The sequence below is a fragment of the Dromaius novaehollandiae genome, chromosome 6 (genome assembly GCF_036370855.1).
Source record: "Dromaius novaehollandiae isolate bDroNov1 chromosome 6, bDroNov1.hap1, whole genome shotgun sequence".
NCBI lineage: Eukaryota > Metazoa > Chordata > Aves > Casuariiformes > Dromaiidae > Dromaius > Dromaius novaehollandiae.
The window spans coordinates 13,896,225-13,914,248 of record NC_088103.1 but is presented as its reverse complement, the minus strand read 5'-3'; the positions used below and the strand labels follow the sequence as shown (position 1 = coordinate 13,914,248).

Below are 18,024 nucleotides of genomic sequence, written 5' to 3'. Positions count from 1 at the left end.
GAAAGTTATTTCAATCTCATTGATTTCCATTCTGGTTAAAGACTGGCTGGCAACTAGTTCTTCCTACTTTTCTGTTTTTCAATTTATTCTATAGATATCTCTCTATATATAAATTTTGAGTTTTCTTAATTCTTGCTCTAAGTATCATTTTTATTTAATTTCTTCTGTTTCATCACTAAGTTACCTAGTAATTAATTTATCCACAATGTCAAGTGAAATAATAAATACAAATACAAAACTGGTAGATTTTTAAGTAATCTGCAACAAGATGTTTTATGATGAGAACTGCAAACAAACGCACAGAAATAACATATTTTGTTTACACCATTCAACTTGCAGGACCTTTAACAAGCCAAGAAAACCAAAGTTCTTTAACCAATCTGTATTTTTCATCAGTTTGCCTTTCAGGTCAACAGGACTTCCACTAACACCACTGAGATGCTTTGATGCACACGTGTAAAGTTAGACATGTGAGCAGCTCCAATGTCTAAACTTCCAGTGGAAACACAAGACCAAAACAAATGGTATTTTCTCTCTTTAATGTTCGCTGCTGTCTAGAGAGAAAGGGATTTGGACGTAGCCTAATCCCAAATCATCCTGCATGAGTATATATGCTGCTGACATCTAACAGTTCCAGATTCCTGGGCTACCCACGCTGCCACAAAACGGTGACCTAGAGCACAATGAGGCCACATATATGTGATTTACTCTTGTGCTTAACTGCTATCAGAAGCAACAGTCTTTCTCACTAGCACTGTGATGGCAAATGCTGATGAACAGCAACAAGAAACATTACTTATAAAGCAGTTGCATTCACAAAATGCAGCTGCTTAACAGATGTGTAGGCTTGTGTTAAAAGTAATAAGAGTTGTAAAGGGTCATGACAGAAATGAAAGTTTCCTACAATAAATTATGTTATTGGTTTATTGCTTTGAAAGTTAAACTCACTTTTTCATATTCTTGATATTGTCTGGTTTCTCATAGATTTAAAAATTAAGTAGGTCAAATCTAATATAAAACAAGTAGACTTTATTTCCTGAAATCTCTTGTTCTACAGTTACATAATTTTGAAAGTAAAGAGTTACCTGCTCCAGGGTGAGCTGCTTCGAAATAGTATCATTTTCCAGTTTTTTAATTTTCTTCATGAGTTTGTTCACTTGAAATTCCTGTTCTTGCTCTAAATGCTGCTCCAGTTCAGCTTTCTCATGCTGTAGCTAAACATTTAGGAGACAAGAAAGTGTTTTAAGCATACAAATGAGTGTATAAAACATATTATGCAGCATTTATATGCACTATTTCTTATATTAAATTTCTCCATTGATAGTACTTGGTTCTTCTCAGATGATTTGAAAATGCAAAACCCACATAACAACATCTCCAAGAGCAACATTTTAAAATGTGTTCAATTTATAAAGCAGATGGAAGTAAACTACATTTTCAAATATTTAATAAAGTCAAAAATGACACAGAATAGATACATTCCTGTATTAAAAATATAGCATGATAGAAAAATCACTGATATTTTAAAAATAGAAAAGACATTATAGTGTTTGCAAAACTATTACATTTAATTTAAATATATCCTCTTAAGAGCATGCAAAGCTTAAAAATGCAGATCTTGGTACTTCTTTATCCCAGACAGCTGAAACTTTAAAGTCATGACTGAACTCATACTATTGGAATTACTGTGCAATAAAATTTAAAAAAAAAAAAGAGTCTCATGTCTAGTCTTATGCCAACAAAAAAACCCCAAAAGATTTGGATGACATAAAACAGTTTCAAATACATGCTATAAATTTTCTTATTACTTGAAAAAGAAGTTTTTTCCAGTTAATATTTCCAATTAAAAAAAAAATCTTCAAAGTTCACAACCAGATGTAAATACAAAACCCACCCATTATAACACAGAGAAATTATGGTAAGCAGCAGAGTCACTTTTAAAATTACATGTCAAGACCTTGACAGCATCCCTTTGAGACTGGGATTCAGGCCTGCTTACGTATAAAAACAACATGACTGTCACTATGATACAAACACGTGAATCTGACTTACTGAAAAGTAAATGTCCTCAAAAGACAATGGTGTAATTACACTGTACTCTGCCTATATATTAAAAATTGCAAATACTTTGTACGAGCTGCTTATTTACAATGGTAGGTCAGCCCTTCTGGGTACCCCAGAACAACATGTAAGCCAGCTGTGTTTAAACAGTAAGACGATGCAACAGGCCTCTGCAGCGCTCGGTGAGGAAAATCTGGAGACGTATCTGATAGTAAGGCATACAAGTCAAGGTTGCCAGGCATCCATAGTGAAGAACAATATTTTATTTTTTTTTTTAATTAAAATTGCTAGCTCATTACCTCAATTCCTTTTGCTGCTATTTAAGGAGAAAACAATCTGTAAAGCATATCCTGGCAGAGAGTAGAGAGCAGAAACACTGGGGAGGAGAGTGCCCCGGGCAGCCAGCAGCTACTCAGCCACATGCACAGCAAAGGAAGGTTGCAGTGTCACTGTGCTTTCAAGGCTTATCAATTTGCACAGATTTCATTTTTTCACAAATTAAGATAAATACTAGAATCATAATTAAAAATAACTGAGAGGCACTTCTTCCGCTGACAAAATTACACTGTCTTTTCCAAAACCACGATGGAACTGATTACAGAAAGCATCTCCAGTTTTATACCTCTGCTGCCTTGCCGGAAATTCCCATGAACTTGAGGAAGCCGTCTGGACTCCAGCGTGATAATACCTCAGCCTATCATGACCATTCACAATTCAGATAGATAGGAAAATTTGTTAAATTGCCTAGTCAGAAATAAAACCATCCTATTTCTTATGCAAGAAAGAACAGGGCTAAGTAAGATTTTCATTAGAAGAAAACTTTAAACTCATACCTTTAGTAAATAAAATTAAATTTGTGCTCTTAAAATACTGTTTGTTTTGTTCGATAAGCAGAAATCTGAAGCTTCTTTCCTGAACAATGCAGTAAAACTCAGCTGGAGAAAAACTATTTTCATATGAACAGGACTTTATTCAGTTTTACAATCTTTTAAGCCCCTCTCCCCACTTTACGGTTTCAGACTGAAGACTACCAAAGAAAACAAGGAGCACAGACAACTTGCAGATCACCACCTAGCTCAAGGTAACTAACGCACCTCTTTACTTTCATCAGTCTTACTTCTGCTTAATTGAAAAGGCTAGACCCTTTCTTTCACTTAACTAAAAATTGAGTCCAAAGCCAGTTGCTGTAATCAGCTTATATTTAGTTAGCAAATTAAACAGTGTAAAAAGGCACATGGCCAAAATCTCTTACTCAGCCTCGAGTCAGGTGCTGGTCACAGCAAGTGTGTGATTAGGGACTGTTGGCATTTGCAGCCAAATCCAGTGAGTCTGGCAAATCATACAACTGTGTAATACAACCTCAAACCAACTTAACAACAAATAGTGTTTCTTGCTCTTCTCCTTTAAATAATATAATAATTGCATTTGCATAAACCAAATTCAGTTGCAATAGTAAAGTCTTGAGTGTCAGATCATTGCTGGTAAAACTTGTGTGGGATGTGCATCACATGGAGATTGAAAAGGCTAACTCATTAGATCTGTAGCTGTTGTGTAGGATCTATTAAATCCCACCTTGGCAGCATGAACAAACTGCGACCAAAGAACCGTGCTAGCCGATCAGAAAGCTAGCAGGTAAAGCCAGCAGAGCCCTACCCACAAGAATATCTTCCATTCCGATTTAAACATAAATGCATCAGGAAGTGAAGTGACTGGGAATAAAAACGAGCCCACAGATTCATTACCCTTTAGTGCTAAAAGGGATTATAGCATGAATACCCTCTCGGATATTCCGACAAGGTACTTTACTGTGCGCTCCTCTTCTTTACCCTTTTGGCTTCACTATTTAAAGTGGGCAGAAAGTAGAAATAGCACTCCCCAAAACACATGTTAATGGTATCTGTTACTCACAAGTGGGTAAAATCATTTTTCCTCTTAACTGGCTTTGATCGGTCGAAAAACTGTTAATGCTGAAACCCTAAAACTGAAAAACAGAATTTCTAACTTTTAACAGTGAGAAAATACCCACTGAGTAGTAAAGTAAGAGACCAGAGTATTTTCAGACAAACTGTTTTTAATTATATGCTATTATAGTAACAACAGTTTGCAAATACCCCTATAGCTGCCAGCAAAAAGGAAGGAAAAAATGTGTTAGAAAATGAAGTGTCACCTTCATGATAATGGCTTACAGACATTGAAACACATACAAAAAATGTAGGAGACAGTGGGGGGCTTAAAGACAGATGCATAGGACCAGAGATGGGCTTTGGGCAAGAGAGGCAGCAAATACTTTAAACAGAACTGGACTATGAAAAATAAAGCTTATCAGCCACAAGAGTGCCTGCAGCAGTTTGCATAAGTCCTAAAGGTGTTTTATACAACTACAGTAATGTTCTCCTCCCCCTATGGAAATAAGTCTCCTGATACAATGTAGGTCCATGTTTACCGTACTTCCTTCCAGCACCACCTTACTCTGGAACAGCCAGAAGTGCTTCTATGAAATAATGCACCTGCTTCATGAAGTTCCAGTTTTTAAACAAAACCCTCCCTTGTCCACCAGACTGTGACTCTGAACACTGCACCACTGAAAAATCTGTATTTTTACTACTCCAGCCCTCAAAAGTTGTCAAACTCTTCCTCTGCTGCATCCCGAAAGTCCTCTGTATTAACAAACTATGCATCATCAGTTTGCCTCCACTTTACGTCCAGATGTTCATCAAATAAACGATATATGAGCTGACTCTGTTTATTCTGCACAATCACATTTGCATCCTTGAGCTGATGCATGGAATTTTGGAGAGCAGGAAGGGTAATTGCTTGTGTTTACAGATTTATAATTTTTGAGAGTATTGTCAGGAATCAGACTTGCATGAAAAAACCTTTCAGTACAGCTCCCAATTTCTTAATCTGCCTGACTACACACATTGTGCTATTATCTTGGTATGTCATAACATTTTACTTCCAAGGACACATACTTGGACCAATCTGTACTTGCAAAAATATAACGGATATTGACAAATCTGTATTTCATTTTGATAAGAAATGCTGGACAATTTAAAGAATAATTGAATTTATAAGTTAAAGCAATACTAAGATTAATTACTCTTTTGAGCAGGCTTACTTCACAAAAGATTAGATTTTTCAAGATTTATTTCTTCAAATCTCAAAACATTAACACAACAAGTACATGTAGAAAATTGCAAGAATGGATCCTGCATCAAAACACTTCTAATGATCCTCTGAAAATACTACTACCATTCTCTAGTGGCTAGGAATCAGAGAACCCATAAAAATTAATACTCCAAACTTTCCAGGGACTTGGCCAGGTAGACAAAAGTATAATTAAATAGACCAAATACACAGAAAATAAAAGGCTTACAAAAACTGTATTAGGAACATCTGTCATGAAAAGCTTCTCTTCACTCTAAAACATCTATTGAGATGGATGTCATCTTGCATCTTTGCAACAGTTTAGACACTCAAAAATTATACTTAGCACAAGAAATGTAACTAGTAAAAGCATACACTTATTTAATGGTCTTGCAGAGGCAGTAAAAGCTAGCACCACACAGTTATAAACAAGAATTATCAAGCAATAGTATGGCACCAGAAAGCCTGGCCACAGAAAGGCAGCAGTATTCCAGGTAAAAAGCCTTCTTTTACATTCAACTGTGTATGTTTAGAATCAATCTGGCAAGTAGTAAATGTTTCAAAATTATTTTCTTACAACAACATTGAAAAATCTGATGCAACTCTGTTTTGTAACAGTAATGCAAATCATGCTGAACTGGGAAATTCTTGTTAAGCTATTAGTGGGGAGCACTGTCATTCGTGCTCTGGCAGACAGCTTTCACGTTTAAAATGTACTGACATTCTGGGAGCTCATTCCAGATGCCACTCTGAATGCAAAGCATAAGCCCCTACAATTGTGAAAAACAAAGGTTTGACAGCACAAAAACACACAGACACTAGGGAAGAAGTCCCTCCATTAAGTGGCTTTCAACTGAATAATATGGCAATAATTTCGAAACAGCCACAGGCTGGTAAATACTTGAAAAATTGAGAGACCTCAAATCATATGCAGGCTATCAAAAGTACTTCCCACCCTCTGCTCCAAAAGGCAAAGTCTTAAACAAAGCAGATTCATATACAGCTTTTGTTCCATAGTCATACAAAAAGCAGGAAGCCATTTGATGCATGATGTCTGACAGCATGAATTTTGGAAGTCTAGTTTCAGGTTAAATCAATGCTGCCTGGCAGATAAACTCACAGACACAGAGATTAAGAATTTAAGAAGTAAAGAACACTTCTACTGGGGACTACTATACTTCTGGTAAATCCTCATCCAAAACCTGTACCTAATTCAGTTAGAATCCTGTCCAGAGCAAAGATACCACAAATGGTAGTGGACAGGTATCAATCCATTGCTTTTACTAACCCTATAACCGTCTCATCAGTCGTGCATCCTCAAATAACGGGCTTGAAGCCTTCCTTCATTCACAATATTCTTGTGATCACAAGAAGCACGAGCTGACATATCAGTCAGAATTGCTACATTTTAGTAGGTAATGGCAAATACTGGTACTCACAAGCCTCAGGAAATTTAGAAAAAAAAGAATACAATTATCCTAGCTTTCTGTATCTGAAAAACTTCATTTGGGAATGTAACACTACACCTGCACAACTGAAAGAGTTAACCTTCCAGAAAAAAAAAACAAACAAAAAACGCCCCAAAACAACATTAATGTTATTTGCAGTTCTTAACTATGTAAGAAAATTGCCTGCAACTCATGAATATTCTAGTATCAACTGACTACATTTAACATCACCGCAGAAATGGGAAATATCTGAATACCATAGAACATTTTCATGAAAAATAATTCTCCAATTCTATAGGTAAGCGACTATTTCCTTTGTATAAGTTATAAGCTGCTCAGCACTTTACTAGTGTTTGGGAAGATATATTAATACACATTTTTGCATTCTACATCAAGTTTAGCACATCAAAGACATAATCAAGCCATGAAATGAGATCTGCACTGAGCAAACACACACAAACAGTTTTTATATTAAACTTGGTTTGTTTTAAAACAAACTAATCCTCCAGCTGTACTGCAAGCCATGAGTCACTGTAAAGGTACAAAGAGCTATCTAGATTTCTGGACCATAAAAGCTGCTGACTAGGCAGATTCCTCTGATACAGTTTAAAACATGCTTTGTACTACAGCTTTGACAAATTCTTTATCGTCTTTTCCTCTGTGCATTGTGGTTAGCAGGCCAAACAGTAAAAAAGATATCCAGTGTCACTTGCCCTTCACAGGCACTATCACCATCAACAGGATGTTGACAGCTGTTCTCTTTTTTCAGTCAACTGCGTTAGTATTTAGAAAGAGGACAAACTTAAAATTTACTTCCAAATGTTGCTAGCTAATGATGCTGACGGAAATTATACAGTTTTAGTATTACTGATTTGGAACACAAATGCATTTTTGAAAATAAGAAATCGTCACCTTTTAAAATCTTATGATTGACATGATCTTGTTCATCAAAAGTTGAGTAAGACTTAAGGAAGCCTCATTAAATGAAGTTTAAGCTGTAGACTGTTTAATAAAAGCAGAAGGTGGTCAGAATTTTACCTCTGTTTATTGTAGTTAGGGCTACGTAATTCAATTCTTTCAGCAAAAACTTACAGCTTGCCCATCAAAAGCTGGGTATATTTACAGGATGATGTTGAATCTAAAACTGGGGGTTTTATCCAGATGCCTTACAAAAGGCTACAATAACTTCACCAGTTATATGCCTATATCCTGTTTTAGGTATACCTGCATCTCTGAATCCTTCTCTCAGTAGTGAGAATGAACATAAATTCTTCAAGAGTTTCCAGTGGATAATCAGCTTAATAACCTGGAATTATTTCATACACTACAACAGGGCACTATCTTCACCATTTTGCGGACAGAGGATTGCTTAATTTTCTCCTTAATTTGGAACAACAGTCAAAGGATACTTTCTCAAAGCCCATAATAGAAAGAAAAAAATATTGCACTTTTAGGCAGACAACAAGGTTGTATTTCTCTCTGTAATGTGAATCCATTTTCTATAATATCAGGATTTTAAAAACTGTTAAAGATATAGCTTTAAAGCAGTATCTCGCTTGTCTATAAGGTGAATTCTAGAAAAAGGCTAAGGTAGTCTTTGCTTACCAAAGTATACTTTAAGCTATTACTAGGAACAGGAATTTAGATGCTGCAAAACCTGTGCAGTACAGACTGCTTTGTAAGGTAATTATGTGAGTTCAAAGCCTCTTCGACCATATCAAGGATTAATTTTTGCTTTTACTTTTAAAGGAAGCCTTACCTTGCTCTGTACAATGCATAGTATGGCTCCAGGTAGCTTGGTTCAACATTTCATTTCTAAGTAGCCCTTTGAGTCAAACAACAGTGCTCAGCATGCCATTTCTCTATTGCAAAAGACTTTAGTGGAAAACTTTTTCTACCTTGATACCTATACCTTATCTCAATTAGAAAAGAACACTCAATACCCTATTTTTATTCCCATTGGCTTCTTTATTTTTCATTAAAATTTATGATTTTGAAAGCAAATGTGAGTCTTAATTCAGAAACATTCTTGGTGCTTAACTTACTGCGTGACACAGGCATTGAACTACAAAGTCATAAAGTCCCACTTTGCAGTAACAAAAGTGTCAGATAAGATTTGCTTTAATGTTGTTTACAAACAACATATTTACTAATTACAGGGCTAAATATGCCATAAGTCTCCAGCTGCAGAACATAAGAAATGCTTACACCACACAAATGAGGTTCTTTAAACTTGACTGGTCTTTCATGACAAAGCTTATAAGTAATTACATGAAAAGAGATAGTGGGTCACAAAAAATCCACCTAACCTACTACCCTGTCTCATACAGAGGTCAAAAGCAAGCATCTAGGCAAGTCTAACAGAACAGGGCAAGCATGTACAACATTTCCTAAAAATATTCACCCACTCTCCAAAATTTAGCAACTCAGGTAAGCAAAAGAAGTTTCTACATATTTCTCTGCTATAAATTGGTCTGGCATCTTAAACTTTTTACTTTTAGCATCCAATTGATACAAATGTTTAAATTAAAAGAAGAGACTGAATTATTAAAAGTTTGGGTAAACCTCTGGATAAAGTTTGCTGGTAACCTTCAAATACTGCTACAAGTTTTTATATATTAATATTTCAGAATGCCACCAAATATTCCAGATAAAAGTGTCTATTTCACTAACTTTCTAAATTAATCAGTAATTCCCTTCTGCAAGACAGTTAACATGCAAGTTAGATCTATTTCTTTGCACTTCAGTACAAACCTTCAAGTTCTCAACACAAGCTTAGAGATATAAACTCTACAGGAACATGTTTAAAACAAACAAAAACCAAACCACTCATTTGTACTTTGCTTTTATCAATAACAGCTTTACACCAGCTATGACCTGACCACATCCCTCTGACTGCAGACACAGTAAGAAAAACAAAAGTTCAACTACCATTTGACCTGGAGGATCTTGGGAGAAATATCAGTAAAGAAACCAATTACCTGCATCAGTTTTCTTGAAAGCTCATTAGTGAGAAATTCCTCTTCCTTTTCATAGTTTACTGCAAGTGTTTCTTTCTCTTTCTGTAGAGCTTGAATCTTCTTAAACAGAGTATTACTGATGAATTCCTCTTCCTGCTCTGCCCTTGCTTGCTGTGAAGTAAAGACATGGTTTTAAGAAAAAAGAAAGCAAGTTTCCATACAATTACTCTCAAGACTCCCCCTGTGTATATATATTATTTTTTTTAATCTTGTCCCCAGCTGTAGAAAATGCCCTACAGTTGTTCTACCCTGAGGGTTTCCAAGCTTCATGAGAAGAGCGCTACTCTGCAAACTTTCCCCAGAGGAAAATAACGACAGAAGACAATTCCCATTTCGGCTCTCCTAGAGCACCAAGGCATGGCTCCAAAGAAAGCCAGCCTGTGATTCCCCCCTGCCTCATATTCCCTGCAGTTTAGATGTTCCTAGCTTTTTATGCACATTTTTAGAAACTTTTGTCATGGAATAAAGAAGTTATCTTTAGGTGGTCTGTTCTGAAAGGCTACATACTTCATTTGGGCAAATGAAAGCTCAGAGGTACAAACCGGCAGAGCCAACCCCTCATTCCGCAGCGGGAACGCAGCTACCGGAGAACGACAGAGCAACAGAAGAGCAGGATTCTTAAGCTACAGCCTTTAACCAATGAGCCACGCAGTGCTCAGGAGTGCTTTTACCCACCAAAATAAAATCCACATAATCTGAACTGAACATTCGTGATTTGTCCTGATTCTAATAAAATGACACCAGCTTGTAGGTCGCAATACGAACAGATTCAGTAAGAGTTTTACTTTGGTAAAATTTGATAGAGGAAAATTTAAGGACTGAGAACCAACAGTATAACTGAAATTTAACTTCCATAATCTTCTACCCAAAATCTGCCAGAATAACCATTTCTTTATACATAATGTGCACTGGAAAGCACTTAGAAGATTTCATTATGTCAGCGGTTTTTAGCTGGAATGATATATTCCCCCATAGTCCAAGAGACAATTACTTAAACAGAGAAGCCTTGCATACCTACAGGAAAAGTTACTTAAAGAACAAAAATGTCCTTAGAGCTGGTAGAACAATAGCACAATTGCAAATATCCATGTTTGATCGGCAGCATCATTAAATCTACAGCAGCAGTTCTGAAACTTTTCAGTTGAGTCCTTCCTCCAAGTCTCTCTCTCTGCATCCTCATCTGCTGCTTCCTTGCATCCTCTCCCTGTCTCTATTACTTTCTTGGCCCCTTTTCACTACCTGCTACCAGCTCCCCTCTCCCTGTCACCAGCAGGACTGGCACAAACCCAAGCTTTTAAAAAAAAAAAAAAAAAAAAAAAAAAAAAAAAAAAAAAGTTTGGCACAACTTATTAGCTTAGGTCCTGCACAGCATCTCCTCTGTAATGTTGGTGCATCTCCCCTGGCAAAGAACTGCTACTCCAGCCTGTTCACCATCTGTAACAGTGTAACAGTTTGTCACATCCAGACAACCTATAGTGCTCCAAGAGCTCTGTAGAAATGCTAAATTGTCAGCTTCCATCCCAGACCATTACAGCACATGGAATCTGGTATTTCAGCAACGTTATCTATCTAATGCTAAATGTGGTTTTGCTTAAGGCTACCAACAACCTTATGCCTTCAGAGACATTTCAGAACAGAGTAAGTCAAATTGCAAGGGTTGATTGTCTCCAAATCCCTAAAATTCACACATGCTGTTCCTAAAATCATCTCATTCATTGCTTTTACTACACCGGATTTTTACTGGTGTTTGTTTTTCAATGATTCAAAGACAATAAAGAGAGTAACATAGACTAAGCCTACCTAACACTGAATTAGAAAGCACTTGGTTCTAAAATAAGGAACCAGGGTGGTTTTACTTTGATTTCTGTTCATTTCTAACCTGCACAAATTTACTCCACTCATGCTTTGCACCCACTAGAAGCTCTAAAATCCCATTATTATGGCACTGAGCCTGAACACCACTTCTTAGCTAGATCTCAGCATTACATTAATGGTGGGTGCTTAAGCCAGTATGAGTACAGGCTGCCAAGATCCTGCCCTCTTGCAGGGAGAGGGTCCTGCGCTCCTCGCGCTGGCACTGGTGCTCAGGCGAGCAGGCAGCAGGCCAGCCAGGGAGAAGGCACCACCCAAAAACTAATCCTTTCCCTTCCTCCTCCCTTTTTTCTTTCCTCCAACAGCTTCCTAAACTGGCTTACCACACAGGCAGAGCTCTGGCACGTGGAAATACAGAGTGAGCAGGCACAACTTAGACCTGTTTAAACTGCTCTGGAATAATCCTCCATTGCCTACGCTGCACAGGGCACCAGCTTGCGTTCAACCGGCTCAGAGCAAAAGCAGAATATGATAACATCTGTCTGCATTATGCCATGGATATATATCTCATGGAGCAAACAACAGGAAGCCCATAAATCTAAGTATGAACTGTAAGTTCCAGATAGCCATACGTCACACTAAGTACAATGAATGTCCACCTAAGTTACCTAACAGTCAGCAGTTTCAACACAAACCATTAAGTCAAAAAATATGCTACAGTTATGAGACCGGCTGCAAAAGCATGTGAAATGTTACCATATTTCTTTTAAATACACATATACTTTTTCCCCCCCGAAATCTTCTCTTTACCTGGTCAATCATTACATTGGAGATAATTTAATTATGATATTCTAAGCAATAAAATCATTCATATTTGCCTTCATATTTCCTAAAATCTTGCAATCTGTTACTCATTTACTCCATAGTCAAACTGGAGCTGTAACATGGTCATAATAAGTCAGTATTTCATACTTTTCCCTGCACAGACCCTGTCAGTGTAATAGTTTTTCCGGACTATATACTATATTTTCATATAGATAATCTTCTTCTTTATTAAGTATCTGCATTTGAAAAGAAATCCTGATATGATCAGCAAAGAATGAGAAACAGAGCATGGAAATCAGAGGCAGTAGGTCTATAAGGCTACAAAGTCCTTGGTTTCTGCCTATTATTCATACTGCATTCAACTTCCACAAATACTTACAGCAATTGACTCCATTCTGTATCACACATTACAAAAAAAAATTAGCATGCCACAAAATACTTTCAGGGACTAATAACTAAGACACTGAATGATATAAAGTGATAACATCAGATCAGTCAATTTCTGGAAATCTAACAAGTCATCTACTTCCACCACTGATTTTCTGCATAACCACAGTCACACCACCGACCGCCTGTCTCAAAACTCCATGTAAAGCTCATGTAACTCACAGTGGTATTTCAAGGATGCATCCACTGCAGAAAGGTGTGTAATTAGTGTGATGAAGATGTGTCAAAAACAATCCTGTTACCTTACAAAAATCAAGAATGGAGGGGAAAAAAAGCACACAGACATACACAAACAAGAACTCTTATATTTTCTGGGAAGAAAATTCTTATTATTTCTTCTGCAGTAGCATGTGAAATCCTGATCAGTAGCAGAGACAGTGTGTGAAGTGGTGTAAAAACCTGTCCTCTTGAGTTTACAATGGAATGGGCTAATTTTCAAAAGAACTAAGAAACAGATTTGGAAGTAAAAAATCTCATTAAAAAAAAAATCTCATTAAAAGTTATTTTTCCACATGCTGCATATACTAGGATAAATTGGGAAATGTTTAGTGTTAAAATCATCTTCTGCTCTCAGTTCTTCTTTCTGTAAATACATCAAATTACTTTATTAGACCAAGTACAGACTACTAGATTTCCCTCTGCCCTCCTGCTTTGCTTCTAGCTCATGCTGCAGCTTCTGCTTATGATGGCGCTATTTCACGAAACACCAAAACCAAGTATTTCTGATGAGAGATCACCTTTACTACAGTCAAATAAAAATCACAGCTGTCCACGTTCCCTTCTGCCCCCAAGTTAGCTCTTCTAAAACCTTCACAGACCTTGCTGGTATGCAAAGCACAGTAAGCAAGCAGATTCAACGATCACAAACAATGAAGAAACAACAAATTAGTCAACACCAGTACTATGCTACCCGTGATCGGACGCAAGCAAGAAACTGCATTTTAATTTTAGCTCTCACTTCAGACATAATTTCAGTAACAGACATTTCACAAACTGCTCCAGGCACTTATACCTGACCTCATGAAAGGCAGATGGCAAGCCTGGATCATGTACTGACAAAGCATCACCTGTCTCCGGCAGTATCCAGAGCACAGCAGGTAATAAATTTCCTGGGATCCTGTGCGAGGTGGCCTACCAAGCCCTGCTTTGTTCTAACCCACTCTTGAAGTTTCCTTACCCATAGCACAAGGGCCATGATGACCTCCTTGCCCCTTATGTATCTCCTGATAGTTCAGTTTCCATCTTTAGGACCCTACGCACAATATAAGCCATTAGATGGAGCTGAAGTGCAATTTTATCCACTTGCTGCACAGAGAAGAAACTCAATCTTTGCTTCTGAATATAGACTGAAAGGTTGGGGCAACTTTGGAAAGAGATGGTCTCAGTTGCTGCACATGTTACACAGCACTTGGCTATCACTTCACAAAACAGCCTTCCATAAGGAACTCCTAATATATGAGGAGGCAAAAAAAAAAAAAAAAAAAAAAAATTGTGAAGAGCAATAAAACACAATGACATGATTTTAGAATATGAAACTCCTGCATAAAATAACTAAGCCTCCCAGTTCTCCCTGAAGTACATATTTCTCTTCTAGCTCTACTAACTCAAGTTACTACTCTGGCCATACTTTCTGGCACCAGCTTAAAACAGTACAGAAAACTCATCATCTACAAATGAAATTATTTATTCTAGTGAAACAATTCTGTATATTCAGATCAGGAATTTTTATACTACAGCTCTCCCAGGCTGGAGCAGTTTTTTCTGCAAGTCTCCCAGTCAGCATCTGAAACAACCATGCTGCACGCAATATGTATTTTGAGGCAAAGAGAAAGGTGAACCAGCAGCTGCCTCAGACAGCTTACTAGGAAAAAGCAATTATCAAGAACACAGAGGCAAAACCAACTGCAACGCAGTGACTAAAGGCTCGGACTAGTGCACTAAGCATCGGCAGTCTGCGGGGCAGTAAACCAGCATGACTGCCAAGCAGCACCCCTCCATCTGCAAGGTGTGATGGGCAAGGAAGTCCTGCTGAAGTCCTCATGTGCCGAGCTGCTGCTCCCCCCCACCGAAGGAAAGGTGCTGTCTTCGGTCAGGTGGCCTTGCAGCAGAGAAAGGAGAGTGAATGCTTTTGTGGTTAAAGTGGTGAACTGGAATTCAAGCTCTGGGTTCAATCTGTAGTGCGATTTCCTGTTTAATCTAGGGCAACCCCCAGGGTTCCTTCCTCATTTCTGACTTTTTTGTTTTTAAATTTTTTTCTTTTTAATTCAAGAGAATTTTCAGTAACAATGGAGCTATGCAAATAGCAGGACGATGCATTTTAATTTGGGGTATAAAGTATTTCCTAGAAGTCCCACACTTCAAAAAAAAACACGAGCAGTAATATCTGGGATATTTCCTCCAAAACACTAAGTTGTTGGGTTTGGGGGTTTTTTTTAATGCAAACTTTGTAGATGAGAAGGAAAGTTCTTTGGTTTTTTTAAACTTATAGGCTTACCACAGACCTTATTTCCAAAACAAACAAACATTTAAAAAAAGTAGTTAACTTCAATCTGAAAAATTCACCTACTGTAAATATTACCTATCCTGTAACATTAAAGTAACATACAGAACTGCCTCAAAATACAATTCCTATTACATTTCAGCTAGTCAGTAGTTGTATTCTGCAGTACGACTGTAAGCAAAAAAAAGGAAATCTAGATTGTTACCATAGTAAAGGAAAATACAGATGATAAAAAATTATTTAAAGTGTTAAAATACAGTTCCTTTTAATCTCCATTTATAACTGAAAATTCTCTCCCCCCCCGCCCCGCTTTAAAGGAGAATTAAGTTTTGGCTGGATGCATCAAAACACTTCTGTCACAACACTCCTATTTCTGAACCCCGGTCATGGAGGTTTCCACTCTGAACCAGCTAAGTGATAACAGCATTTTGCCTTATGAACCTGCAAAGGCTACAGACTGATCAGAGAAACTAACTGAATCAAATGACATAATACGCACCCTTTTCTTCCAAGTCAGTTTTAACCACCATCAGATGTCAGTGAGATGCACTCAGTGCTACAAGAACTTCTCACACAAAGCCAGTTACCTTCAAGACACGGCTGCACACATGTTGCAGTCTGGAAAGCTATGCTAGAAATAGTGCTTAAAAAAAGCCCTCAAAATTGACTAGTTTCCTAGATATAAAAATTCACTGGTATTTACACACACTAAATCATCTCTCAGTATCGACAACAAAGTAATTGCTTGATGATATGCAGTTCCATCCCGCTTTGGATTTGTAAACAGTTAAAATAGCTTCTCTGTGTTTTGATACTGACCTGCAAGAGTTTTGTATTTTGCTGAAATAGACCACAAGCAGTGTAAACAAAATAAGCAAGAAATGAATACACAGTTATTTCACAAACATGAATATTCATAAAACTAATGCATCTGGATCATTACAAATAACCAAGCTATACGTAATTCATAATTAATGCAGTGCAGCTCAAGTTACTTAAATAATTAAAAATAATTTAAATGCATTTCTTCAAAACAAAAAATATTAGAGTCTATTCTCTTTAGGGGGGTTTATCACATCAAAACACCGACATTAAACAGTTAACAAAAATGCAACACTTAAGAAAACCATTGTAACAAACAGTATGTCAAGGTAGCCTCTAGGAAGTGTATCAACCCTCAAATAGTTTTTACTTAGCAGTTTAACCATGGCCACACACTGTGATGCAAGTCTTAATGTAATTAAAAATTATACTGTAATAAAGCACCACAAAGAAAGATAGCAAAGTTGTACAGGCAAACTTATATTTAAACATTTCCTAAATGAGTGCTCTACTTCACACCCTTAACAATCTTACTATTCACTAGATACATGCTTTATAGCACTTATTTTTCAGTCACATAAAACACCATCACGTAGAACAGGCTCCCAGTTATCAGGGTTGGAGTTTCTGCTTCCAATCCACAAGAACTGTAACTTGAGCTAACAGAAATTACAGGCCAAGACAGGAATGACTTAGTAGGAAAATTAAATCTAGCCCACAGACCTTTCCAAATGGCTCTGTTTCACGAAGGCATTCTTCCACCCCAACGCTGCACATGCGCAGAGCGTAACCTTTCTGCACTTCTTGCATTTCCAGGTAGCAGTGGATTTCCTACATGTATGTAAAACATCTATAACACGTATGAGCAATGAGCCCAGTTCTTCTTGGAAGACCTGAAGTTCGCTGCATAACATTCACTGCATAAACCTTTCTTCTAAATCTACAAATGTTAAACATTTGTCTGAAACATCACAACTACTTACGGGCAAACAAGATCATGAAGGCAGTAAGAAAGGGGCCGCATGACACAGCTCCCCTCTGAGACCGTCAGAGGTAAATGACCATCCCCAACACCATTTAGGCAACACCACTCTAGCAGAAGGTAAGCCTGCTTTGATAGGGTCTTCCCAATTCTTGTGAGTTTGTGACTGACTGATTGCAGAAGCTATACTTTGACAAAGTCAGTCAATACGGAAAATAAATTTACACTGTCACATCAAACCAGAAATTTGAAATATTTCTCTGTATCAATCCTTTCCTGTTGACTAATTGAAATAGGTTTTTGCTTTACTCTTTAACTTCCAATGACATTGCTATTTTACTGGTGAATTTTTAGGAAATCTTGTGCTGTAAATACTTTGCTAGTTAATCAATAAATATAAAACAAATAGACTGCAGAAGCACATGGAACAGGTTTTGCTTTTGTTCAGCCCAAACATAAAAGCTGCTGAAATTTTAATACAGAACCCACAGATACACTTAACTATATGTGTAGTTTTATGGCAAGTCTGCCTGGATTTTTGAACATGCAGTTTTACAACATGAAAGAAAGGAACAAAACAGATAAAGTTGTACAGAACTGCTGCTGTGGTATACACTATTTTTTGTTGTTTTATTTTTAAATTAGTTTCCATCCCTTGCAACATCATTATCGTCCTTTAAAACGTTACGGTTTCAAGTTTGAGTTGCAACTAAAATATTTAAGTTAATGCAATCTAGCTGTGCCGTGCTACTTTGAAACCAATAAGCATCAACAGCTTAGTACTGGGGCAGATCAGTCCAAATTATTCTGTAATAGCAGATGTCTAATGCATAAAAGTAAAACCAAGATCACTACCTAAGTTAACAGTTTTTCTTCTTCACTCTCCAGATAGAACACTATTTATTTTCCAAATATCCATGCATTAATTATAAAATACTCTTCACTGTTGGTTGACCAGTT

General features: G+C 37.1%; 1 protein-coding gene across 1 annotated transcript in view; it reads right to left on the bottom strand.

Annotated features, from left to right (window-relative positions):
• The window catches only part of CCDC6 (coiled-coil domain containing 6), a 51,630-nt gene that overhangs the window by 21,329 nt on the left and 12,277 nt on the right, over positions 1 to 18,024 (bottom strand). Inside the window, exons 2-3 of the mRNA XM_064513713.1 lie at positions 9,638 to 9,787; positions 1,086 to 1,214 (exon numbers count right to left, since the gene is read on the bottom strand). Coding sequence (XP_064369783.1) covers positions 1,086 to 1,214; positions 9,638 to 9,787 — 279 coding nt within the window. The remainder of the gene's footprint in view (positions 1 to 1,085; positions 1,215 to 9,637; positions 9,788 to 18,024) is intronic.